Raw genomic sequence first — 26,842 nt, forward strand, 5'->3', positions numbered from 1 at the left:
GTGACTTCATAGCTTGTGTCAGGTACAATGGCCTAGCTGTAAACTAATGCTGAATGCTTTTAAATTCTGTAAAACTGGACATTTTCACGTGAAATTATATGACTAGTGATTTGCTTTTGGAGCCAGCCCATGTGGCGGTTAGGGGTACTGCAGTTTTTAGAAATTTTTCCGTGGTTTCATTTTCCAGCATCCAGAGGTTGCTGTGTCATCCTTTACACCCTGATAACACTGTATACAAATTATGTTTGCATCCAAACAGATATTCCAGGGCAAAACAGTTACGTTCTACACTTTTTACGCCTCACTTCATTTTCTTATTCATTAGCCATATCTTTAAGAATCCAAATATATACATCTTAAAAAAATTTAAAGCAGACAAATGGCTAATATGAACTGTGTAGTTTCACATGTGGGGCAATTAATGAAGAGGATTTCTGGTTAGATAATCATGAACAACAGTCAAAGCAGATGAAGCTATACACAGCATGATTCACTCTTGTTTATGGACTTCCACCCACCTCCAGGATCTCCAAGCCTGCTCCCACTGCCAGCAAATGCGCGTAGTTTAGGAAGGAGTTAAAGGAGGGGTGATTCATAAATCAGTCTAATTATACAGAGAGTCAGATCCACCTACACTTATAACCAAAGATGTCCTGAGAAAAACACAAAGCAAACATGCCAGCAGGAGAGCCTGTTGCTGGGCTCTGGGTGATATCATAAAAGTGGCTTTACAAAGTGTAGACTGAGAAGGAGGGTGTTCGTTCTCACATGTTTTAAGGAGTGCAGGCTTTTGGATGCTGTGTTGCTACCTGAGCCAGGGTGGGTGGCTGCCACTTGACAAGCAGTTACAAAGCTTAGAGTCCTGCTTACGCAGTTAAACTGCTCTGTGGAGGATCTTGGCTAGAAAAGAGAAAATATTGTGTTGTGGCTATCACGCCAGCTTGTGGGAAAAAATATCCAGCAGGTGCTGTCCAGTCCCAGAAAAACAGTGATGAATAAGCTTGGCACATAGCAGCCCATTAAAAAAAATGTTAGGAGTAATAAACGACTGCAAACCTTTTATTTCAAAGCATAATGACGCAATCAAGACGTAAAGGCTGTTTTTAAAATGTAGTTTGGTTTGGTTTGTTTGCATGGCATATGATACACATCTGTACGTTAACTAACAAATGTATGTGGGCATGGTTTATCTGTGGTCTCTGAATGAAAATAAAAAACTCGCCACAACTGAAGGGTAGAAATAGATGTGACGCAAGTAAAAATGTGTCAAGCTGCCCCTCCACAGACCTGTCACTTTGCTTCGATAAACACTTTCACTGCATTATCGATGCTTGCGCTTCTGTTGAAAAGGTCACACAGATGAAACATTTCAAGCCTTCCAACAGCAATCACGCAATAACTCGCACTTGCCTTCCCGAAATGAGTTTCTAACTTTTAGACTGACTGTCATTTTCTGTGACACTTTTTTCTCTCTGTCATCATCAGTTTCTGTTCGTTTCCTCCTTGCATTTTTTTCATTTATGTAATTTTAACATTTGATAGGTTGTTGTGGATTCTGCTACTCACGCACTCGTAACTGCCCCACTCTCACACAACATGAGATTCCACGTGCAGTCAAACCCTTGTTTATATAAAACGACGGACAGCGCTTTAGGCCAATGAGCTGCCGATATCGCATTTCCGTCACGTTCTCCATGGAAACCCCTTGCTTCCAGCCAATCGGAAAAAGCACAGGGAGGAGTCTAAATTGAGGTCGCGAGCCGGGCTCGGCGATTCGCTGATAGGCCTGTGCTGGAGAGAACCGGGGAGGATCCATTCACTACTGTGTCAAGCCGTCTGACGCTCTGCTCCCATTGAGGAATACTGAACGGTATAACTGGATAGTTTTTACGTGTCGCTTTTGATTTTACATCTCGCTGGAGACCACCGGAGAGAGGATTTTTCCAACTACTGCACAGGTTGGTCAGCTTTCATTTGCGCCCTTTCGTTTTAGCAAAAAAGATTGACGAGCGAAAAAATAAGTTGCATAACAAAAATGCAGTCTGCGCATGCGTGAACCCCGAGTTGCTCTACTTATTGTACTTTTAAAACCAAAAAATGCCGGTTATATTTTTTCTGTTCAGTCAGACAGCTAGATAAATGTTAGCTTTTATGAAATATGTCCTCTGCGGGTATTTCGCCGTGGATTTGTGGCTGCTTTTTAACGATTCGGTTACTTTTACATAACTGTGTCAGTGTACCGTGCACTGGATTGCAGGTCAACGTGTGTGTGGATTTTGAATAGCAGGTCAATGGGAGTTAGATGGGGGAAGGGGGGTCATTTTTAAAGCTTTTTCCTTTAATATAAACGTTATCTAATACGAGAGTATCTATATGAGGAATTTCATATGCACGGAAGTGTAATATTATACGTATAAAAAGGCTCTTCGTCAGGTTTAACTTTTTAGCTGCTCGCACTCGAAACACTTTTACAAAATGGCTTTGAATTGTTGGCACAATTATGAGGAAGTGGTTTAATTTCTTTATATAAGATTTTCAAAAGTGTTTGTTAAACGTTTGGATTGACAAACCTGGTGAAGAAGAATAATCAGGTTAAGATGATTTCTACCTAAAACTACTACTTTTGCCAGATTAAAAAAAAAAAAAGTAGATACCGCGCATGTTATTCAAAAGCATTTATTTGAAGCCTAAAAATGGCACTTGAGCTGTCTTTTATTTTTCACCCCAAACGTGTGGCTTTCATATTACAAAGCAGTTTCCCACAAGGCCAAAACAGTGATTATACCATGGCAACATGCAGCTACTGTTAAAAGAAGATCCGTGTCTTCTTTTAACAATTTTTACAACTTGTATGTCATCGATAAAGTCAGCAGTCATCATTAATAAGTAACATCTTAAGTTGGTGGCATACACTGTGATGTAACTCACTCCGTCTGATGCTATTTCTATTGCATATTGAGATGGGCCATAACAGGAGGGGGTTAAGTAAAAAATATAGGTTTTGCCACCGTATGTGCAGCATCTTTCTACATCTATATTGATGTTGTCTTCCACTAATATTTGTTAAGCCATGTTTTAACTTTGTGTGGATTGTCAGATGACTTTATTTTTCTCAAAAATGTAACAGTATGCCTTTATTGGTCTTCATGTGATTTCATTTTGGCATGTCAGTTAAAAGTGCACTTCAGGAAGAGCTGCTTACAAGACAAACCATGTGGTTTTATGAAACAAGGCTACCATAGCTTTGTGCTGCGCTATGGCCAAATCCATGTGACTGGAGCAGGGTTGTATAATGCCTGAGATCTGTGCTAGTGTGCTGGCTGTATAAGCCCTCTAGTTGAGGGCTGAGCTGGAAGCAGAGGGAGTTCAGTTTCATTATGTCATTATTCTGCTCAGTGACGTGTTCGGCAGTGTTGCAGAGAGTTTGGGAAGACTCTCTGGTGGTTGGAGTTGTAATTTTGCGCTTGGATGTTGTTGGATGCTGGTGTTTCTTGTTATGTTGATGGAGGAAGGGGGGTCACTGGTAAGCCACCGTCTGCACTGCATGGTCTTTCATTGAAGTACACGTTAAAGTACAGGATAGTTAGTAGTCAGATTTTTTTCAGCAGTTTCATGTATCGTTTGTTCTGTGTTATGTCCACAGGCAAGCCGGTGTTATGACAGTTTGCACGAGTTTCAGGGATCAGTGCTTAACATATGGTCGTGTTTGTGTGTGATTTACAGTTTAGTAAAGCTTCAGTTTATCCATAGTGGACCGCTCCCACATAAGCACATGTGGGGAATGATTTACATAAACATACTTCAACTACTTAAAGTTTTTTGTCTGTTAACCTAATGTTTTTTCTCTTTTTGTGCATTTATTATTAGCTCTTCAGGCTCCCTATATGAAATAATCTAAGCAATAAAACTAACTTTAGCTCATATACTGTAAACAAAATTTACCCGTGTGATTTTATGAGATATGTGCTGACATGTATAGAAAGTAACTAGAGCACACAATTCTAGGAAATGCTGGTCTTATTTCCTTAAAGAGAATGTAAATAATAATAATAGGAATAAATACTTTGTTGCAATGATTACAAGCTGTGGTCTCTCTTTTGTTTGGGTGACATTATTCTAACCAGTTGTAACTCCTTGCTCTCTGCCGATTGGTTGTTTCCAGCAGCCAATAAAACATCTCTTCACAGCGCCTGGCTGCTGCTTCCTTTTAAACAAGAGTGGGTCATTTTCTAAGTGGAGTGGGTGGTTTGGAAAGTCTGCTGGGTTGTGTTTTTATATATATATATTCTAGTTTTAAAAAAATATGGAGAGCCTACTCTTAAAACTTTGAGAAGTTATGTAAAAGTGCTTATGTAAAGAGAGAAGAATAGACAGGCTGCTGAATGTGCGCGCTTACATAAATAGCTGCAACCTGACACTGGAGAGCAGCAAAACAGTAAAATAGTTTGGATTTGGCCTCAGAACCTGTTGCCGGTATTTCCTGTTCAGCTTTGAAAGACACGAATAGCTCCAACTACTGCTGAGGTAATTGTAGGAGGATAAAAACTGATAAAACTGTATCTTGTATTTGTCTTTTGGAGACCAGCTTTTACTCCCCAAGATCTTCTAAAGGCTCTTATTTAATTGCGGCTTTCCAGAAGCAAGTGAAAAAAGGTCTCTATTTACAGCCTGGCTGAACTTCTAACACAGAAGTGGAGAATTAGTTTTCTCAAGGGGCCACTGTTTTGGAGGGTCACACCAATAAGCTGAACTTAGTTCTGTTCAATATTATATAGTATAAAGTGCTATTGGTGGCTAAAATGGGAAGCATTGGGAAGTCCTAATTTCCCATTAAACTCATGAGGGCTACTTAGGGACAATTAAAGGGCCTAATGTGGTCTAGGGGCCACACAATGACCAGGTCAGTTCTAACACTGACTTGAATGAGAACACAGGCCATATATATTCACTTAAATAATTACGAAATATAATGTGTTGGTTTTTTTTTTTTAAAGGTAATTGCTAAAAGGACTGCATCTGTACTGTGTTACATAAGGCTATCTTTGATTTTTTAATATGGACAGTTAATGTGTATGTGTGGGAGCTGTATCTGTAACATTAATGATACGACTGTTTCTCTTAAAGACTGCTTGTCAGGTTTTCCTCCTACCGCTTCATCGTGTAATTTGTGATGCAGCCATCAATACAGGAAACTACTTAAACAATAAAACCCAATTTTCATGCTTTTGTTTTGTTTTTGCTTCTCACATCCAAGTTGGTCCTGATTATGTGCAGGCGGTGGAGGTTTTTGTTTGTACTGTGTCAGCAGACCTGTGTTTCATCTCTGGAGACTCACTTTTTATTTGAAAAACTGAACCAGATTAAGCTGGTCTGGGACTGATGTCTACCTAGAAAGGGCAAACGACTGGCCTATTTACTGTGCAAACCTTTTGAAAGATGTATGGCAGCTCCTTTGGTGTGACTGTGTGTTAGTGTTTGTGTAACAGCAAGATCATTTTATCTGTGCTGCGGTGCCCTTTTTATTTATGGTTGACTTTTGAAAATGTGGAGATGTGAGGCCACACAGGTTGATCAGATCAAAGATCTGATCATGGCTACTGTACTTTGATAGATGGGTTGATTTAAGCCACATTGATTGCTTCTAATATTAGAGTTGTGTTCCTTCTGCTATTGATCTTCTATCATTAGAAGTGTACTGTGCTGTAAAGTGTTGGTATGAGTAATTTCACCTGTTTTTGTTTTGTTTTTTGTCTTGTTTGTTTATTTCAGACTGCATTTCCACTCCTGAGACAACAACCCCATTTATGCTACAGTGCCATCAACTTTGTGGCATTGCCATGTGGAAGGTAACTTAATCCTCCATCACTAACCTGTCCCATGTCTGAGGATAGCGATCCAAAGCACTACCTGTACTCAACCCTGGACGGGCGTGAACGGAACCGGGAAAGGGCAGGCTTGCACGTGGAGGAAGCGCAGGGCACTCCCTGCAGCTCCATTAGCCAGCTTCACCACATGGCCAGCTACAGTGAGGGTTGTGGCGGGCAAGATGGGGTCGAACTCGAACCAGAGTTAGGATTGGCCTCTGAGGGGAGCGACAGCAGCCATGAGCACCCGGGGTCCCCCCATGATGACAGGAAGAGACCGCGCCCACCTTTGCACGAGGATGTGGAGATGGGTGGCAGTGGCTCGAGCGGGAGCGGGACAGAATCCCATGGCAACGAGTCACATGGCAATGAGTCCCACGGCAACGAGTCGGTGGGCAGCTCAAACGGCAATGGCAAGGATTCCGCTCTCATGGAGTCCTCGGGGAGCAACAAGAGGTGAGAACTCATTGAAACCACTGAATCGTGGTAAATGAAGTTTTTTTTGTTTTCTTTTTCTTTTTCCCACCACGGTGGGGGAGCGGACCAACTAGGTCACGGAAGTAAGGTTCATTAAAGTCATTGAAGGGCTGTTTGAGTTTTGCTGGGCTGAGTCATTGCTATAGTCCAGTAGACTGCTTAAGCTGGAGGAAAGCAAGTTGGGAATTGGTGTTTATTTCTAATTATGACTAATCAAAAATGACAATAAGTGTCGGTATAGGTTCATATCAAAATGTTTTGTTTTGGGTTTTTTTGGTTTTTTTTAGAAGAGAAACTGAAGGAAAAGTGAATATTATTGAGACTCTTTCTAGTTTATTGACATTTCACTATTTCCCATACTCATTAGTGTGTGAAATACTCAGCTCACACTCATATTATTGGACCTGATAATTACATGTCATTAAATTTGATTTCAATTCGGTTGCCACTTATAGTTTTCTGGTGGCCTCATCTTTTTTTTGATTAACCATATGGGATTCTGAGATGTAATCCTTGTTTAATAATCTTGTTTGAAGAAAATGGCACACTTGGCTTAAAAGCCCTATTCCCTAGAAGTATATGAGAAAATGTCTTTCTAACTTAATGTCCTTCTTAATAAGTTTATTGCTTTAGTGACTAATTTCATGTCATCTAAAATTTAAAAAGGGAAAATAAGATTGCAAAGGTGAAAGTGCTAATCTCGAGACTTAAGAGACTAAATGGTACATCAGAAACCAGTGGATGACATCACAGTAGCTGCATCCATCTCTTATACTGTCTGTGCATCGACTGTACAGTGTCCACAGAACCGCATCAGTTAGGACTTTATCACGTTTAAGAACAAACTTTGTGAACCTTTGTGTCACGATTTAAATTTGAGGCAAACATCCAAGAGAAATAAAAGTGACCACAATGCATGTTTGTAAAAAGTCTATGTCAAAAGTCAGTTTATAACTTGTTCAAAAAAAGCTTTTTGTGGGTGGCTTGACCTGGTTGTTTAACTGCCCACAGAATTTTCCATTGCACTGTGCGTTTCTTGAATGCTCCTTTTTCTTTTCTTTCTTTTTTTCCACTATACATTATCATAGTAGTCTTCTTTTCAAGGTTTAGGATTTGGCTCTGAGGTAACTAAATGAATTAAGAACTTGAAATTTTCTTTTTAAATATAAATTTTCATGTGACTTGAAAAGCACACATGGATATAATTGGTTAATTACACTTAACACTTGTTCACTTTCTTTATTTGTCCTTCCAATATTTAAAAAAAAAAGAGCAGCTCATATGACGGTGCAATTCTAAGAACAGCCTATAGCATCAAATTCCTGAATCATTTAAAATGTTTGCTCTCCATTTTTATTATGCATTTTCTGGTTTTCCTGCACACCTTTGTTCATAACATGATATTGTCCTTGTGATTACAGCTCAAACTCTCATAGCCCCTCCCCGCCAAGCAGCTCCAATGCTTTCAGTCTGGTGAGCTCCGAGCAGGACAACCCATCAACCAGTGGCTGCAGGTTAGTACACTTCTGAAAAAAAGCCCAGCCCAGATCTACTGGTATTTAATGCAACAACAATTGGAAATGAGAACAGAAAGGTCTAGAACCCCTTGTCAGTACGTTCCCCTCCTGTTCTGCTTCCTTTGCTGGAAAGCCGAGTGTGACATCAATGGTGAGATCCTGTCATTTTGACACACGTGTCTCTGTCTCATTTGGGTCCTGCAGCAGCGAACAGTCAGCCAAAGCTAAGACACAGAAGGAGCTCTTCAAGACGCTCAAGGAGCTGAAGATGCACTTGCCGTCAGAAAAAAGGAGCAAGGGCAAGTCGAGCACTGTCAACACTCTGAAGTATGCACTGCGCTGTATCAAACAGGTGAAAGGTAAGACTTGCCTTGTGTGCATTGTTTTCATCTGTGTGTTCATGTTGTATGACTGATGTTTTACTTACTTACATACTGAAAATAAACTTTTATCTCATGTGTTCACTTATCCATATTGTCTTGGTTACAGCCAATGAGGAGTACTACCAGATGCTGATGATTAACGACAGTCAGCCACCAGGGTTTGATGTAACATCTTACACCATTGAGGAAATCAACAGCATCACCTCAGAATACACCCTTAAAAACACCGTAAGTACCACCGCTCTTTACCTCATCTTAAAGGATAAACAGCTAAACCAGTCTTATGCCTGAATGGTGAAAACCAACGTTATTAATGATAACAAAGTTATGGAGACGAGCAAACTACCAATATCAGATACATGCTGTATAGCTAAGTTGGCTAGCTATTAGCTGTTACTATAGAAAACAACTGTTAGTTATTTTCTTTCTTTGAGACATTTTATGATTTACTGTTGAGTATCGTCAGTGTTTTTCAACATTATTCAGAAGTTTGTATCATGAGTCATATTAGCTGGTGAAGTAACTTTTTAAATCTTCAGAGAGGGCTACAAGTACCTAATTTGGTAATCCTAAATGATTAATATCTTTTTGTTTTTGCCTTTAGGATATATTTGCTGTAGCAGTGTCTCTCATCACGGGGAAGATTGTTTACATCTCTGACCAGGCAGCATCCATCTTGAATTGCAAGCGGGAAGTGTTTGACAACGCCAAGTTTGTGGAGTTCTTGACTCCTCAGGATGTCAGCGTGTTCTACAGCTTCACCACACCATACCGCCTGCCCTCATGGAGCATGTGCACAGGAGCAGGTAAGGATGACGAATATATAAATGAGATCAATTTTTGTCTCCTTGACATAATTGGTCGTACAGTATGGTAAGGGGCACTGTAGACACGGATGGTAAAATTTCCAAAATAGGGTGACGCGGTAAACCCACATGAAGCACATGCACCACCTGCACATGGACGTATTTCCTCCACATACTCATGTTCATACATGCATAGCACATATTTCATTAGCATTCTCTATCACACATTAATAAATGTATGACACTAACAAATGTGGCATGTTTGGCAGTCAGGTCTGTGCTAACTGATGATGTGTACACCTTCAGGTTGTATTGCATTTAGATTCTTCTTATCACAGAATTGGTGAATTATTGGGCTGTAATGTTAATTTTCAGTCCAGTGGTCATACAAATTCCACTAAAAGCTCATTTCACAGATTAAAAATTTGTGCATTATCTTTCAAACATTTTCTCCAAAGGTACTTATGTTCTATAGTTGATTGCACTCCCACTTTAACAACTGGAAGCTGGTATCAGTCCAGTGAATTCCAGCATTTCCACTCATAAGCGTCTATAATTTTTTTGTAAATTGTCTCAAAAATGACTTTTTTAAAAATAAACTTTTATGGTATAATTGCATCTCTTGCATTCGTATCTCTGATACATGAGAGGCAAACTTCTCAGGTCTGCTGAAGAGTATTTTGAATATTAATGACTGACAGATGGCTGAGTGGGAAGTACTCATGCTAATTCAATTATTCATCCCACCTTTTTCCCCTCTTCTTTTTATTCAGAGTCATCTCCCACGGAGTGCATGCAGGAGAAATCCTTCTTTTGCCGCATCAGGTGAGTGGCAGCAGTCGGCAGCTGATTTGATCCAGTTTCCTGTCCAAGCAAGCTCTGAGTCAGAGGCGGGATGGTGGGTAGGAGAGGGGAAAAGTGAGAGGAGGGAGGAAGTCGGCAGCTTTGAGCTTTTGAACTTCATCTCCATCTAGTGGTCAGATGGGGTACCTGCTATTGCTCATTTAAACTTTAAAGTTGTATATTTATATAATATAGGTTGAGCTGGTTTGGACAGGTATAGAGGAGGAATATGCCTGAACATGGATAACAGGAGGATCAAAAGAAAGGTTCATGGATGTAGAAAGAGGATTGTTGGTGTGACAGAAGAGGGTTGGGTTGAGCATTGTAAGTTTGAGTTAATTTTTCTAACATTTCCTAACACAAATGTTTTTATGAAAGAAATGAGCTTAGGACTAAAACCACAGTAGCTAAATAATTACAGTAATTTCACTACATGATCAGTAGATAAACTGGTAAAAGGATCTCTTAATGCTTTTAGCTCGTTTTTCTATCTTTTTTTAAAAAAATTTATTTTGAAAGCCAAAATAAAATCATCATTCATTATTATGAAAGGGTCTTGACATTGCGTGTTTGCATTCTAGTGGTGGCAAGGACCGCAAAGGAGACCTCCAATACTATCCTTTCCGGATGACTCCGTACCTGATGAAGGTCCAGGACGCTGAGCTGGCTGAGGAGCAGTTCTGCTGCCTCCTGCTGGCTGAGAGGGTGCACTCTGGATATGAAGGTGAGAACTGTGCACTGTTTTAATAAAGCACTCAAGCATATCACCCAATAATGAATGCAGTTTTATCTTGTTTACCAGTTACTTCTGACATGTATCAGATGGAAAATAAAGTCATTTGTTTCACACGTTCAGAAGTTGAACCATAGATGGAACAGTTTTAGACACCATAGTGTCTAAAACTGCTATACTAGTTATACTAGTTATACTTATACTAGTTAGACTATGCAGCAAAATGTATAACTAAGGTGCAGTTAATCAGAGATGAAATGTACCAGAGAAAGATGCTTATGGGATTTTTTATTAGTTATTGTTTTTATCCATGTGTGTACTTGAACAGATGGTGAGCCTTATGATAATCTCTATAAACAAGTTATCATCCATCCAATACTGTTGCCACTATAAAAACTGATCACCTGGAAAACAAGGAAATAGCGTTAGTTTGTTTCTGCAAGGCCATTTTAATCTGATTAACTTTTTTTTTATGTGTCACATTTTTAAATGAGGTTTTAATTAAACTAATTAGTTGGACAAGGGTCCAGGTCTCCTTTAATAACAAAAGCAGCCTTCAGAAAGTGCTTACAATTCAATATTAGATTCATTGTTTCATAGTTTTGTTTTTTGTTTTTTTGTATCCAATTGATCAGTTTATTTCCGATCAATCCCCTTGCTCGTGTTTTGAAAGTTCAAAACCAGCTCGTGTGAGTTTAATCCTTTTAATGTGAACCAAGAGATGCTATCATCCTTTTTATGTTTCAGGGGATTACTGTACAATCATTTTGTTTACTGACATTTTTTTCCCTTCCCTTCTCACACCTAGCTCCCAGAATACCTCCTGACAAGCGTATCTTCACCACAACACACACCCCTAACTGTGTGTTCCAGGATGTGGATGAGAGGTGAGTGGACTGAATCCTTGTATAATCCTTACAGTGGTGCCTTGTGTGAAGTCATCCTGCTGGCCTGTTTTCTACTAAAGTAATTACTGTTTTCCCCATAGGGCTGTGCCTTTATTGGGGTACCTCCCTCAGGACCTGATAGGGACCCCCGTGCTGCTCAACCTACACCCGAGCGACCGACCCTTGATGCTGGCTATACATCGCAAAAGTATGAACATTTGCATGCATACCTGGACTGTCTCACTGCGTTCTTATACTCTGAGCTCTTCCGCTCACACTTTACCTTTACTGTTACCAACAGTTCTGCAGTACGCTGGTCAGCCGTTCGATCATTCTTCAATACGTTTCTGTGCAAGAAACGGAGAGTACATCACAATCGACACCAGCTGGTCCAGCTTTGTCAATCCCTGGAGCCGCAAGGTCTCCTTCGTCATTGGCAGGCACAAAGTGCGCATGTAAGTATTCCCACTGTGGTGGTTTTTTTGTTGTTTTTTGGACATCTGTATTTATGAGGACATTAGGTGACAGCTCTATGCCTGCATGTTTCAGGGGTCCTGTGAACGAAGATGTTTTCGCACCACCGGCTTTCCATGGAGGGAAGATCATAGATTCAGACATCCAGGAAATCAGTGAACAGATTCACCGGCTGCTGCTTCAAGTATGCACACACACGGTTCACTTTTGCACACACACAAGAGGCATTTGACAGCTCCTCTAACAGCCACTCTCTCTGCAGCCGGTCCACAACATGGGCTCCAGTGGTTATGGTAGCCATGGCAGCAATGGATCCCATGAGCAGGTGGTGAGCATCAGCTCATCCAGTGAAAGCAATGGGAACAATACAGCAGGGAACACAGCAGAGGACACAAGCAAGACCAAGCCCACCAGGACTTTCCAGGAGGTCTGTAAAGGTGTCCACATGCTCAGGAATCAGGACCCTCAGATCGGTCTGCATTCCCCATCTCCCACGCCGTCACCTTCTCTCCCCAAACATGAGCAGAAGAAGACCCATGAGAGTGAGTCCAGTTGGCAACTATTAAGTTCAAAATAAACAAAGTGATTATTAATTTAAGTAAATCAGAAACACATGCAGAGTGTCTTTTGGTTCTCCTGCCTGTCTCCTCGTGTGTGTTTCTCATATTATCTCCTCTTCTCTTTGCATTGGCAGCTCAAAGATATTCAACTGTGCGTCCAAAAGACTCAGCGCCCCCTCTGCAGGCCAGAAACAGTACTGCAGATGACTTCACCTACAAAGACCAGACTGTGTGCTCCTACCAGCAGATTAGCTGCCTGGATAGTGTCATCAGGTCAGGCATAGATTTGGTGGATGAAGTCATTTGCACAATAATCCCTGTGCAAAGGCAGAGAGATCATGCTCTGTTTGCACAATATCAAAGCTCTCTCATTTAAAACTCCTTCTTGTTTCTTAGGTATCTGGAGAGTTGTAATATACCCATCACAGTGAAAAGAAAATACCAGTTCTCCTCAAACACCACCTCCTCCAACTCAGATGATGACAAGAAGGGCTCAGAGGATGGCATGCAAGTGCCTCAGGATACAAATGCAGGTATGTAGTAATCATGCATCTGTGCACACAAACTCAGTCTAAGGTACTGGCTCAGCACTAACAGAATCTTTCTCATTTAGATCCCTTGATGTTGGATTCTCAGTCAGGCCTGTCAAACATGAAAGCACTAAAGAAGCCTCCATCTGGGGCAGCTGCTGTGGTGGGAGGCCCCCTGGCACCCCTCACTCTGCCCAGTAAGGCGGAGAGTGTGGTGTCCATCACTTCTCAGTGCAGCTATAGCAGCACCATCGTACATGTGGGGGACAAGAAGCCTCAGCCAGAGTCTGGTGAGTTTCTGTGTCCGCAGAAACATAGAAGGATTGTCATTAGCCGTGTTTTAATGAGTTTATTTGACTGATGTTTATGGCACTGCTTTGTGCAGAGATAATCGAGGATGTTGCAGAGAGCCCAGCACCCCCTGCGCTGCCTGTCAGTATGGTATCTCCACCCAGCCAAGGAAAGGAGGCCTACAAGAGGCTGGGCCTGACCAAGCAGGTGCTGGCAGCACATACCCAGAAAGAGGAGCAGGCCTTCCTCAACCGATGCAGAGAGCTCCGTAATTCCAGGAGCTTCCAGAGGGACTGTTCCACATACCTGTACAAGCACAGTGGTCCACCCAATGTTGAAGGTATTGTAAGCTTCAAATTTAGCTTTTCTGCTTTGTTGGGAGAAGATATAGTTTAGCTAGAAGCTTAACAACTGAGGCTACCAAACACAATAAAAGTCCTACAAAGAGGAAATAAGGCTCACTTTTAGATTGACTTTATCTTTTTTTTAATCTTATGTTTTTTAATCTTATGATTTTACCAAATTCCCAGTTCATGTGGGGAGTATATTCCTGGTCTCCAGTTAGTGCACATCTACATGCATTTTTTTTTATTCTCCAACTCAACAAAAATGACATTCTGACCTCTGCGTCTATATCCTCATTTCAGAATCACCTGGACCACGAGGCACTGCTAAACAAGGCACTGTTAGGCCAGAAACTACTGCCAAGAAGGGTAACCGCAACAGGAAGTCCAAGAAGCCACGGATGAAGCATCCCGATTCATCAGACAGCGCTGTGTCAAACCGTAAACCACGCCCCCCTCTCCAGGGCCTCAACCAGACCTCTTGGTCCCCATCAGAAGCATCGCAGTCAGCTTTTAATGTGTCCTACCCCACCATGGTCCCTGCATATCCGCTCTACCCACCAACACCTGCTGCTCCAGCTCAGGCTCCCCGACCGGACCCCTCTCTCTCTACAGGATTTGGAGAAGGGCAGAGCACCCAAGCCCCGCCTACTGCCACTCCGTTTCCTGCACCCATTGTTACACCTGTGGTAGCTCTGGTGCTACCCAATTACATCTTCCCCCAAATAGGACAAATAGGAGCTGCTCCGAGACCACCATTTTTCCCTGAGCAGGCCCAGCCGCAGCCTGCATTCGCTACCCAGCAGCCCTTTCAGCCCCCTCAGCCAGCCTACGCCATACAGACGCAACCCCCCTTCACCAGCCAACAGCCATTTCCTGTGCAGACTGCCTTTACCCCACAGCAGCCATTCCAAGCTGCCCAGACCCCTTATACTACCCAGCAGCCTTTCCAGGCTGCTCAGTCCGCATTTGCTACTCAGCAGCCGTTCACCGCCCAGCCGTCTTTCCCAATGCAGGCCCAGTTTGTGGCTCAAGCCCCCTTTCCACCTCAACCTTTCCCCTACAGTCTCTCCAGCGAGCCTCCCAAAACCCCTGCAGCGGAGCCTCGAGAGGGTGCGGCGTCACGATCTTCCACCCCTGCTTCTGGGGCGAGAGAGCCCACCACATCACCACCGCTGTTTGAGTCCCGCTGCAGCTCGCCCCTGCAGCTCAATCTGCTGAGCATGGAGGAGGGGCAGCGCTCGGTGGAGCGTCAGGACACTACAGTAGCCTCTGCTGGAGGACAGGGCGGCAGTGCGGCAACAGCGTCTGTAGGAGTGGGAACAACAGGGGATAAGAACGGAGGTGCCTCCAAGCCTGATAGCCAACAGCAGGTAGGAGCCACAGGACATTTACAAATACTAACACAGTGAATCGAAACAAAGTTACCAACTTGTACAGGTGCCAGCACTTAAACACAAACTGTGTCACAGCGTGCCGGTGCAGAGTGAGTGTGGAATTATCTCTGATGTGTGCACCACCTTGTGTCTTAGGTGGAGTCTCCAGGAGACGGGGCTCACAGTGACGGGAACTCATCATCCTGCGACCTGCTGGACATCTTGCTGCAGGAGCAGGAAGACTCTCACTCTGGTACCGGATCAGCCACGTCTGGATCCATGGGCTCAGGGTCAGGCTCTGGACTGGGCTCGGGATTAGGCTCAGGCTGCATTGGCTGTGGTACCTCAGCTAGCGGCGGTTCTGGCAGCAGAACAGGTCAGTAGTTGAGGTCTGACAAGAGTTTCCACAAAATTGAAGTTTTTTGGGGGGTTTTTTGTGACTCTGTCTTTGTCTCCCCCACAGGGAGCAGCAACACCAGCAAATACTTTGGCAGTGTCGACTCTATTGAGCACGACCCCAAGTCTAAAAACAAGATGAGGGGAGAGGGCGGGTCTGAAGGCGGCAAGCCGCAGGACAAAGTCTCATCTCGAGGGGAGGGAGAGCATTTCATCAAGTATGTCCTACAGGAGCCCCTCTGGCTGCTGATGGCCAACGTTGACGACAAGGTCATGATGACATATCAAATGCCATCCAGGTGAGTCACTAAGTGGAATTAAATATTATAAGCTTCACCACTTGTATGAAGTATTAACCTTTTAACTCCATTAAATATCGTTTACACAAATGTATTTGTTTTCTGACCATCAGAGATATTCAGAGGGTTTTGAGGGAAGACAAGGAGAGGCTGAGGCAGATGCAGAAGAGCCAGCCTCACTTCACATCAGACCAGCGACGAGAGCTAGTGGAGGAACACCCCTGGATGAGGAGGGGAGGCCTGCCTGCTGCCATCAACGTTAAGGTGGGGGGCAGACACAGTTTGTCAACATGCTTTTAGCATAGTTTAAAAAACACAGCACTCCCATTGCAAATAATTTGAAAAAGTATACCTGACACATAACGTGACTTGTGTTCTGCAAAAAACACAATAGTTGTACACTACATCTGCAAATGAACTTTATAGGGAAGATGGCAGTTTTCATGCAGGTTAGTGCTGCTCAAAGTCATCACAGATAACTGACAAGCCAATAATGAGACAAAACAAATGTAATGAAGCAAAACAATTAAAAATATAACCGTAAAATGGATTCAAATGAGCTAAATGTATATCTATAAATGTTGTAAGGTAACGATGGCATGTGTTTGTGTTCAGGAGTGCGTGTACTGCGAGGATGTGGCAGCGGCACCCATCGAGGAGGATCTGCCTGACGTAGACATGAGCGAGCTGGGCGAGGAGCTGAGCAGAGACAGTCAGAACACCCAGAGCCAGTCCGCGGAGCCTCAGCCTCAAATGGAATCAGGCTCCTAAACAGCCAGCAGAGGGCATGTGCATAAATAGACACTATGGATGTGACAAACAGCTGTGTGCCTGACCATCCTGAAGAACACATACATGCACACTACAAGCAGAACTCTGTGTTGTGAGTGTGATGGTTAGGAGGGTGTACACTGCTTGTGTGTGTGGGTGTAGGACTGCTACTGTGGTGCAGTTCCTAATGCACCCCAACAGGGGGCAGTAGTGCTGTGCAGCAAGTCACTTTTTCCATCTCTAACACACACATTCTTTGAAAAGGCCTGTCTCTATTTTTTTATTTATTTCTCTTTTAAAGGCAGAGCACATTATAAATCTAAAGTAGACTGAGAGATACTACTTCTAAATATGTAAGATTATGAAATGTTTTTTTTATTATTCTAAGTGTCAAGCTGTCAGAAGCAGCCAGGCTTTGCTGTTAGAAGTTTCTCCTGCCCTATTTTGTTTGTTTATTCCTGACTCACCACATGATCCCATTTAATAACAAAAATAAACAAAAACGGAAAAACGACAAAAAACCCCAAAAAACTTCACAGCCCAGGATCCACGTCATTTTCTTGTTAGGAATAGTAGAATAGTGGGGATTCTCATTGGATGATGAAGGTCAGTGGGTGGAGATTGGCACTTTTTGTATTTTGAATGAGTTTTTATGTCACTGCTCGTCCTGGACCTGAGTACGCAGCAGTGTTAGCACCAGACATCAGCCAGCAGAGCGACATGCGGAGGCTGGCCGGAACTTTCCTCAACTCTGACAATCTTATACCTAATGATAAAAGCTATCCGTTTATGGGTGTTATTTATTATCTAGCAAACGATCTGCCCAGAATATTTTTAAGCCAAATCTGTTCATCTGAAATAGTAATGTACTGCATTTCTAAAAGCTTGGAAACGCTACAGGAATTTTAAAGTCGCTTAAGCAGCAGAGCTAGCCTCTCCTTTTTTCACAGCACAGTCTGTAAGTGTCGCAGGCCTCTGCAGACCTTACAGAGCAGCTCAGGTGCTATGACAAAAAGTAGGCATCATCAAAGATCAAGAAGCTGCCAAAATATTTTTGTAAAACGAAGAAAATTACAGAGGAGCGATGCACTAAGAGCGAGGACTTGTAGAAACATCAAACTCCAAATCAAGCTCAGTTTCTTCATTTTTTTGTTTCTTTTTAAAGAGAAACTTGCAGCCATACATTTGCTAGAAAGATGAGTAATATCTTTTCTGTCAGTGTGGTGCAGCTCCACTACATAATTTCTCTTTTAGAACAAATAACTACATTTTTAGGGATTTTTGTTTTTAATGCAGTCCTTTTTCCTTCTTTTCTGGATCTATTTTTGCATCAAAAATTAGAACCCAATGCCTACTTTTTAAAAAAAAAAAAAAAAATGCTTGTCATGCATGTTGAAAGGACTAAATCATGAGTCTCTGCAAGTGCAGCAATACAGATCCTGGAGTACTGTGAAGCCTATTGGCCAGAGCAGATGCGCGACGCTGACGTCATTGCTCAGCATCGGCACTGACGTCTGCATGAAGGTGGGAAAGCAGTATTACATGTGTAGCAAATACGAGGGATGATATTTCCCTGCTATTTTTTTCCTCTTTTTTTGGGGGGTGAAAGTGGGGTTTTTTACACTTTGGCCCGAGAAACATCAGCTCCTGAAGTATTAAGTAAACGGGTCCACCCTGCCTCTGCTTAATTGACACAAACCGTACAAGAAGTAGAGACCACTCTGGTGCTAAGGCAGAGAAACTGTTGGGCAGGGCTTGCAAGTGTACCTGGACCAAGAGCATCTCACCAACTTAGTTTTTTTTTCATGGTTTTTGGTTAACTTGGCAGTCCTTTTTTTTTTTTTTTTTTAAATATTCTGTTTTTCTATTTCTCTTATTTGTGTCTTTATTTTGTTTGTTAGACTTTGGGGAATAGCTTTTTTTTGAGTGTCATTGGGGACGAACCCTACCTCTTATAAATCCCAGGTTCATGTTACTGTAAGCAGAACGTATGTGGAATGTGTGCACCTGTGGGCAAAGAGCAATGGACAGAGTGATGAGATACTTTGAGTGATTCCAGTGACTGAGGGCTCGTACGGAGACTCTTTGCCTCGGACTGGCAAAGGTTTATGGACTCCTCCTGAGGAGAGTACCGGCGCCTCTCACCACCTTTAGTAACTGCAACTTTTTCTGTCATTAATTTCTTTTTCTGTGCAAAATATCTCCAAGGAGCCTGCAACGCTCACCTGTGTATAAAAGACCGGATATGTCTCAAGTCATGTTTAAAACTGACTTTGTTTCATAAGTCTCCATAAAGAGAGAGACGGATTTTAAACACTGGTGATCGGTTGGACGTTCCTTGACCTGTAAATGCGTACACACAGTATCGGCACGTGATGTTGTGTATGGTTATATAAACCTATCTCATTACCACTGTGAGTCTGTGGTATAAGAATCTGGCACATTTCTGTGCTTTTTTTTTTTTTTTTAAATTTTGAGGTGAGATGTCTCGTTTGACAATGTTGAACATCCCCATTTCCAAAAACGTTGGGATGTGGCATAACTTTTAAAATGAAAACTTAAAGCATGGACCTGCAAATCCTAGAGACAAATTCAAAATGCTGCATTTTCTTTTCTGAACTATGAAATCTGTCCGTTTTAACATTAAATATGTTGTCTTTGTACTCTTATATATATATCTATATATCTAGAGAGAGAGTTTAAATGTGTAGCTTTTGTTTTTATTTTGTTTTATGCAGTGTTCGAACATTTTTGGAAAGTGGGATTGTCTAATAAAGCTGCAAAAATAGAACCACTCTGATTTCTGTCTTCTTTTATTATACATGAAGCTAAACACTAAAGAGGGCATATGGAGTCCAGCTAAATGGCTTTTTGTGTTTGGCATTCACACAAATCACATTTAAATTCTAGAAAAAAATATTGCTTGACTCCTTTTTAATGTTTCCACAAACACTTGAAACAAACGTGCATCAAATTCAATTATTCAACAGTGCAAAATTTTTTTTTGGTTTTTTTTTTTGAGTAGAGGGAAGTTAAAACTTTTTTCTTTGCATTGTGTTGCCACGCTGACAGCTGAAACAGGATAAATGGATAAATATATATGTGCACTGTTTTCATCATGACACACTACGATTATTCAAAAATATCTTGAGCCTGTAAAAGGTCATTAATTTGAAGGGGACCTATGTGTTTCCTCATTTCCTGTCATAAACATGCTGTTACGGTGGTGGATGCTCATATTAGGCATGTCCAAAATGTTCAGTAATGAGGTCAGTGTAACACCTGTAAATCAAAAGCGCAGACTTAAGAGTTTAGACTGCTCTTAACACAAAGGGGTTTTTTTCTCCTGGTTCTGTATGATGTCAGGGAGAGTGGATACCCTAATACGTTCATCTCAGCTTCAGAGCTCCAACCACTTGCTGTTCAAACCTTTAACTTGCAAAGGGCAGCCAAGGAAACTGGCTTAAATGGAGAGAAGCTGAAATGCATCATTTCAGACAAGCAGGTGAATTTGGGGGGGAAGGGAGGGGGGTCTGTAACAATCCTCTATTGGAGCTGGAAATCTGAATAATTAGGTTTGATCGTAGCAGCATAAGGGCTCCAAGTACATTTTGACATTTATTTTAAAAAGCAAATACTTAATGTGATAAATTTGTGTCTTACATGGGACACAGAGGCATCCCCCCCCCCCCCCCCCCGGCCGGCTCATAAGAGGCGATTGTTCTCTCAAACAGTCAAAAACAGTTGAGAGTCCTGAGGGTGTTTTTCAGGGTCCCCTGGGGATCTGTTTCAGCACCATATGCTCTCTTCTGCTGTTGAACCTCTCTCACACCAACTGTTGCACTGCACTGACCTTTAACCTCAGAATTCATAAGCGTAGTTGCAAACCCACATCTGATGTATTTGGTCGGCCTGTCAGCTGTCATTTTCCGTTAGCAGATTGAGGCAGTGTGCAGGGGTTAACTCTGTCAGCATAAAATCCGACCACACATTCACAATGTGTAATATCTGAATGGTACATGGACTGGTTCTTTTTTTCCCTACTGTAATTCAGCACTCAAAAGTGCTTTATGCAACTTTCCTCTTACACCCACTCACACCTGTTCATGCAAGCACTTTTTCTTTCTTTTTTTTTCCTGTACAAGTGCTTCCAATATTCACACACATTCATACTCTGATGGATGCATTGGAGAGAAACATGTTGTTAGTATCTTGCCCAAGGACAAAGTCTCATTACTGGAAATATCTGACTAAAAATGTACATTTCCTATGATGCTGTGAGTTTGCATCAGGTACGTTTTGGTTAAATGAAAGCTTCGGGGATTTCTGTGGAGTCTTGTGGTAGACAGAATGGGTGTGTGGGTGTAATTGAATGTGTCTAAGTACCTTTGATAACATCTTAAAGGTGTGTTTGGGTAAGAAGCATACATTTATGGACTTAACTGTCTGAAACCAGATATGACTGGCTAACAGTCCTACATTAGACAGGCACTGGATTTATCATAACATCCCAGGCTTTGAGCTATTAAACATAAGTCACAAGCACAGAAACATTTTCTGTATATTGACTATCTTAAAGCCATTTTTGTGCTAGCTAGCTGATGAAACAACCTGCTCCACATTTTCCTTATTTTAAAAATAATTTGACCTCCCTCATCATGTTTTCGTTGAATCTGTTAGTTCATACAAAATAATACTGAGAGGAACAGAAATACCAGACAAAGGGGAGTGAAACTAGCACAAGTGCAGTTGTCTGAGTTTGATTCTAGTGGGATTCATTTGTTTCATTTCACTCTATAACCTTTAGATCATAACATTGTTAGATCATTTTCCTGTTCCACACCTCCTCTTTCAGAGTTAGGAGGTTTTAGGGTTAGAATATGGCATTTGCAACGACTGGGGAAAGGAGTGCACTATGTCAAAAGATGTCCTCACACAGATTTGTGTGCGTGTGCGTGTGTGTGCGTGTGTGTGTGTGTGTGTGTGTGTGTGTGTGTGTGTGTGTGTGTGTGTGTGCTGACTGAGCCCTGGTGAAGAATCTGAGCATGCACTTGGACCATTTTAGTACCCCCCCCCCAAACCTCCACATACTTTGACGCTCCGCTGTCAAACAGTGGCTCAAAGCTTTGATCAGCTCCTCTTCGCATATGTTTCCTCCGACGCTCACACCCAGAGCCTCCAAGCCCCCTCCACCTACTCCACCGGGGGTTGATAATTAGTCTGCCTCCTCCTCCAGTAATCCAGGATCATCAGACAGTGAACAACGTGCTCAACGTGCGCTTCCCCCACCAAGGTTATTAGCTGTAACCTAATGGTTGTGAAATATGACATGTTATTTACTTTTACGAGTAGAAACAGGTGCAAGTATCTTTATGGCTCTGCGTAAGTATACCTATACTATAATCATTCCAGTCGAAAATATCTTTATAGAAGTCTTGTGTTATATTTGTTGCAATTTCTGCTGCCCTTTTGGCCAGATCACTCGTTTAAAAAAAAGGCGTTTTAATGTCAACGAGACTTTTTAGCAGCATAAATAAAGGATATATAAACATCACTTTGCCAAAAATGGATTTCAGCTGATTGTGGCTCAGAATGACTTGTTGTTGGTGTGATGACAGATATGTTTGACAGATTATGCACCAGTAAGTCATTTATAGCTGTTTAAATTGGGGAAATCTTTTTTTTGGGGGGGGCAAATACCGGAAATCACTATCTGGCACAACACCCGGCTCTTACTGCGATTATAGGAGGGATGAGGGGAGTTGCCCCTTTGTGAGGACCTCCAACGGTGCGTCTGGGTGACTGGTCCAGACAGGATCTAACACGCATTTGTTAACGCGGTCATTGTGACAGAGGTGAGAGCGAAGACACTTTCGGAGAGGTGCGACTGCTTTACGCGCGCGCGCATGCACGCACTGTATGAATCAACGAAAGTTTAAGTGGAGGACATACTTTTCCTTTTGAATGCACTGGGCTACTTATTCAAGTGTTTGGGTTGCTGTTGCTTTCAGAAACGGTTTGCTTTATCAGTATTTTCAGACACAAACACGTTGACCCAGTTTCTATTCCAAAGCTGGAGTCATGTCAGACAAAGAAGTTTTCAGTTACGTTATTTTATTTAGAAAAATTCAGACATTTTATTCGCAAGACATTTCTAAACACCTTTACAACATAAAATGGTCATCCTTAAAGGAACTACTGGTCCGATAAACTAAAGGAACCTCTGAAATGCAATAGAAATATTTATATTAATTGGGGCATCGCCCGACTTCTCAGTTTCTAGAAAGAGCTTTTCTCCTTGTACAAATCCTATTTACACTGAAGTATAGACCAAACAAGAGGGAGAGTCCTGCACTGTTGCCTTTTCTGTGCTTTGTTGGGTGTTGAGAGGGATTGCTTTTTGTTTCTCCAGGTGTAAAGATAAGTCACAAGAGGACTCAAAGCCAGGGTGTTACTACTGAAAAGAACAGGAGATCTATTTTTCTGAGCCTCCAGCTGAAAGGGTAGCAGAGTGTAGTAGATCCCTCTGATGGCATAAAGGAGAATCCAATTTTAATTTTATATATATATAAATGTCCAAAGTACTCCAGGAATGACTTCTGATGAAATGTTCTCTTACATTTTCTGATTTTAAACATTTCCCAGAATTGGGGGAAATCTCTGTAAACTTGTATTCAGTAGTGACTGTGAAGAAAATCCATCTGCACGCCGGTATTCAGAATCACTGCAGAGTGATCAGCTGAGGCTTTTGTTGGTGCCTAAATTGGTCTCTTATAGAACAGACTTTAATTATTGGACATCAGTGCCATGAGTTCAGGAGGCCTAAGAAAAGAATCCATGCATGTAGTCAGCCTTCTTAACCGGTCTTACGGGAGGCCAAAACTGGTACAGCCACAAAATCCTCTTGTATTGTAGGGTGGAATTTTCTCTTTCAGTGGGACGCGCTGTGTCACACCATAAAAATGAAAGCCCATAATCCCCTTTTCAACACATCCCAACTGTATTCCATCCAAACTCCCACCACTACTCTACCAAGGTCTCCACATAGACCAGGGGTAGGTCATGGTGGGCATACTGGGAGGCTCCCTGTTCTCCATGCCCTCTGTAGAGCTCTGGTTGTGATCACTGTCAGTCTCATCCAGGTCAGAGCACAAGTCTTCACTGGACATGGAGGAAGGGGCTGGGGAGAGGGCAGAAGATGACCCGCAGGAGAAACTCCGTTCACCAGGAGAAGCGAGAGAAGCGCAGAGCGCCTCGCTGCCTCTGCTGTTGCCCTCAGAAGTGTCCGTGATTAGATCCGTCAGCATGTCCTGGAGATGGTCCTCATTCAGGGGCATGCACTCCAGGAGATGGTTGAGGAGCTCAGCCGCCACCGTCGCATCTATCCCAGGACAGCTGGACACAAACATGTGGACCTCGTGCATGCACTGGATGTAACCAGCTGCAAACCGCTCGTTGGCTTCTCGGTTTAGTGTCTCTGCCTCTGTGAGAGGAGAGACACGACTGCTCAGCATCCAAAGCATTGATAATACAAGACTGAAGAACTCCTACGTTATTGACTGCAGACACGTGACAGCTAAATGTTTCTCCTTCACTACACTACAATTACTTAACAGCTAAAAATGTTACTTTCCAGCCTTTTATGTGATAAAATATCACTTCCTCTTATAAGATAATTGCAAATTGCTCTAGCTCTACATATAAGCATGTTGATACAAACCTCCGATGGTGACCATTCTGTGGAAAAAGTGCTTTTTCTTGTAAAATACTGTATAAGATATTTAGATGAGAGTTAATGGTATAAAACACACGGAAATTTTGATTTAAAAGACCCCACTGAGCTCTTGTTTGCTCATCACGGTCTATATTTTTAAATCAAGCATTTCCTGACTCTTCACATGCTCTTTTATTAGAGCAGGGTTAAGATGTACGCCTGTCTTGTCATAATAATGAGAGTAATTCTATCAATAATGCAATACTCAAGCGTTTTATTATTTGGCACTCTGAGCGCTCCACAAAACAGATCTTTACTCTTTTATAGTTACACGGGCTGGATAAATTTGGGCACACCTTGTTTCCGGTTCTTCAGTATGTCCTCCACCTTTTTCACGGTCAGCTCCAGCACCTCTGCGTTCTCCATCTTGGAATGAAACTGAGGAAAGAAACCAGATGAGCACCACCAAGACCACAGTTTACATCTTCATTGTGGCGCAGAGCAAAAGTGAAACTCCAGTGCAGGAGCTGTGTGCGCTCCGTACTCACGTCTGTGTCTGCCAGCAAAGTCCGCAGCTCCTGCAAACTCTCGTTGATGCGAGCTCGCCTCTTCTTCTCCACCAGAGGTTTCCTCGTCTGCGGGAGCACAGAAAGAAAACACTTCAGTGACATGAGGAAAGAAGCACCATTCAAAGTCATAAGCGTCCACCTGTCCGCGGTTAGTGCGCAAAGGCAACCCAGCGTCATTCTTCTCTCACTAAAGCATGTAACTAACTTTGAATCATTGAGGGTTTCCTCTCAAACTAACCATCCCTGTCTCATAACTGTGCACACGCAGCATTAAAGCGGCGTGACAAGTGCGTCACTGCCAAGTGTCTCCGGACAGTGCCTCCACCGGTCCCCCACCTTTCTATCCGCTTTCTGTATCCCGCAGTAGGACTCATCTTCATCTTTCACATCAAGTCCGAGGCCGTTTGGCCGAGCCGAGGGGGACATGTTGGTTGGATCGCCGTTACTGTGGCTTCTCCCACCGCTGCTCGTACCTCCTGAGTGGTCCTCGAGGGGCAGCTGGCAAACGGAACCGGTTAGAGGCAGAAAAAAAATCGACAAACTCGTAGGCGAGGCGAGGCGCCCTCTGTTTATTGTGTAATCCTAGTCAGACGTGCTGCTGGCGCTGAGTGGCTGTTGTTAGTATTTATAGGGGCTTATTAACATGTGAATAGGGGCTGTGCTGCTCTCGCTGGGGAACAACAGAGCGCACACGGTCGGAGCCAATGAGCGCTTTCCCCTTTGTCTGCGGTCAGCCCAGGTCTGCGCCCAGAGGAGCTGGACTGGCTTTAATCAGACAATTTGTTGGGTTAGGGGAGCGAACGCTCGTTTTTTGTCCCCCTTTCAGTTAGTTTCAGTGAACTGCTCGCACTTATAATTCATCTGCACAAAACGAATCAGCACAGAGACACAGAGTACAGTGTTAGAATAGTGCTGTTTGTTTTTATTTTCGTTTTTGTTTGACTGTTCATATGTTAGAAGAAGCCTCAAATATACGTTTAACTCAAGACAAAAATGAAATTCTTCAGGCTATCAAATATAAACCAGTCAGTTACTTATTCAAACCAGCCCAACCAAAATGACTGGAGCACGACGCTATTCTACACCACATCGAGGCATTTAAACCCTGCCCCCGTCTCTTTTTTGCCCGACCTCTTTTCCTCTATGCTGGCTTTTGTGTCCGAGCCTCAGCAGATTTACCCGTCTGTTTGGCGGATGTAACGCGATGCCTTCAGTTGGCAGCTGCTGCTGCTGGCGGCCCCTCGGCCAAAACTAAATCAGTTCGGGGAATTAAGGGTCCTTCTCCAAAGAAAGCGACAGGTGTTGGCCTGCGCCTCGTTTGTTCTCCCCGTTGTTGTTGTGACTTCTGATTTGTGCGCAACTGCATTCTCACATTGGCTGCTGTGCAACGTGGACGACTTTTTTTTTTAAATCTTTTTTATGTGTGTTCAAACACACTGCAATATACACATTTGCACAACTGTGAATGAGTCAAAAGCTGTTCTCATAATACCAATTTTGATGATTTAATTCGCCTGGAATTCGTTGGGGTGCTATGCTGGTGAGCGTGCATATGGCGCATTGAGAGAACCCTCTGGCCTGGTTATTACATGTTTTGTTTACGTCATTTTTATTCAGATCACCCTCACAGCAGAGCAGAGTGGCTGGGTCAGCGTGCATCTGTGAAAGCTTCCAGGTAAATGCAGGGCTGCGTGTTAAGTTCGTGTTTTACGCGCTGTTTCCATAATTGCGCATCAGCATTTCCGCTAAGACGCGCCACTGAAGCCCCGTGCCCCGAATGAATGAAGCCCTTCAGACCTTTGAAGTGAAGGTTTTTTTTTTTTTTTTGGCACCTCGCCACCCCCAGATCTCTTGTTCCAGAGAGCTTTAATGGTGTGGACTGTGGAGAGAGCAGCTGTCTCGGCTCGCTTTTGTTGGCGAGCCTCGCCGAGGGACCAGGCGTCCCCCTTTCTGTCTCCCTCTCTCCCTCTCTCTTCAGACCAGCCGCCTGGCTCCATGTGGCGGCCAA

General features: G+C 42.8%; 2 protein-coding genes across 2 annotated transcripts; one reads left to right on the forward strand and one right to left on the reverse strand.

Annotated features, from left to right (window-relative positions):
* Positions 1-1,796: 1,796 nt before the first annotated feature.
* On the forward strand, positions 1,797-19,337 carry LOC102793001 (period circadian protein homolog 2-like). The gene is made up of 22 exons (XM_006801145.3): positions 1,797-1,958; positions 5,770-6,320; positions 7,763-7,855; positions 8,063-8,217; positions 8,348-8,469; positions 8,846-9,047; positions 9,821-9,872; positions 10,472-10,614; positions 11,432-11,510; positions 11,612-11,718; positions 11,812-11,965; positions 12,060-12,168; positions 12,247-12,526; positions 12,679-12,817; positions 12,941-13,077; positions 13,158-13,364; positions 13,460-13,705; positions 14,013-15,082; positions 15,242-15,461; positions 15,549-15,780; positions 15,894-16,044; positions 16,396-19,337. Exons 2-22 carry the CDS (start codon positions 5,878-5,880, stop codon positions 16,549-16,551), a joined length of 4,497 nt encoding a protein of 1,498 aa, XP_006801208.2. The 5' UTR covers positions 1,797-1,958; positions 5,770-5,877; the 3' UTR covers positions 16,552-19,337.
* Positions 19,338-22,658: 3,321 nt separating this feature from the next.
* Positions 22,659-25,545, reverse strand: her13 (hairy-related 13). The gene is made up of 4 exons (XM_006801144.3): positions 25,171-25,545; positions 24,814-24,900; positions 24,622-24,703; positions 22,659-24,034 (listed from the first exon to the last, which is right to left on the reverse strand). The coding sequence occupies exons 1-4, from the start codon at positions 25,258-25,260 to the stop codon at positions 23,580-23,582; spliced, it is 714 nt and encodes a 237-aa protein (XP_006801207.2). The 5' UTR covers positions 25,261-25,545; the 3' UTR covers positions 22,659-23,579.
* Positions 25,546-26,842: the final 1,297 nt, after the last annotated feature.

Source organism: Neolamprologus brichardi, chromosome 14 (genome assembly GCF_056152115.1).
Source record: "Neolamprologus brichardi isolate AB-2024 chromosome 14, ASM5615211v1, whole genome shotgun sequence".
NCBI lineage: Eukaryota > Metazoa > Chordata > Actinopteri > Cichliformes > Cichlidae > Neolamprologus > Neolamprologus brichardi.

Excerpts from the sequence above, each read along its gene's own strand:
- LOC102793001 (XM_006801145.3), top strand. The coding sequence starts at position 5,878 with ATGTCTGAGGATAGCGATCCAAAGCACTACCTGTACTCAACCCTGGAC. Across the intron at positions 11,511-11,611 it reads TTCCAGGATGTGGATGAGAG|GGCTGTGCCTTTATTGGGGT; the intron begins GTGAGTGGACTG and ends TTTTCCCCATAG. Across the intron at positions 12,169-12,246 it reads TTCACCGGCTGCTGCTTCAA|CCGGTCCACAACATGGGCTC; the intron begins GTATGCACACAC and ends CTCTCTCTGCAG.
- her13 (XM_006801144.3), bottom strand. The coding sequence starts at position 25,260 with ATGTCCCCCTCGGCTCGGCCAAACGGCCTCGGACTTGATGTGAAAGAT. Across the intron at positions 24,901-25,170 it reads TACAGAAAGCGGATAGAAAG|ACGAGGAAACCTCTGGTGGA; the intron begins GTGGGGGACCGG and ends GTGCTCCCGCAG. Across the intron at positions 24,704-24,813 it reads CTTTGCTGGCAGACACAGAC|TTTCATTCCAAGATGGAGAA; the intron begins GTGAGTACGGAG and ends TTCTTTCCTCAG.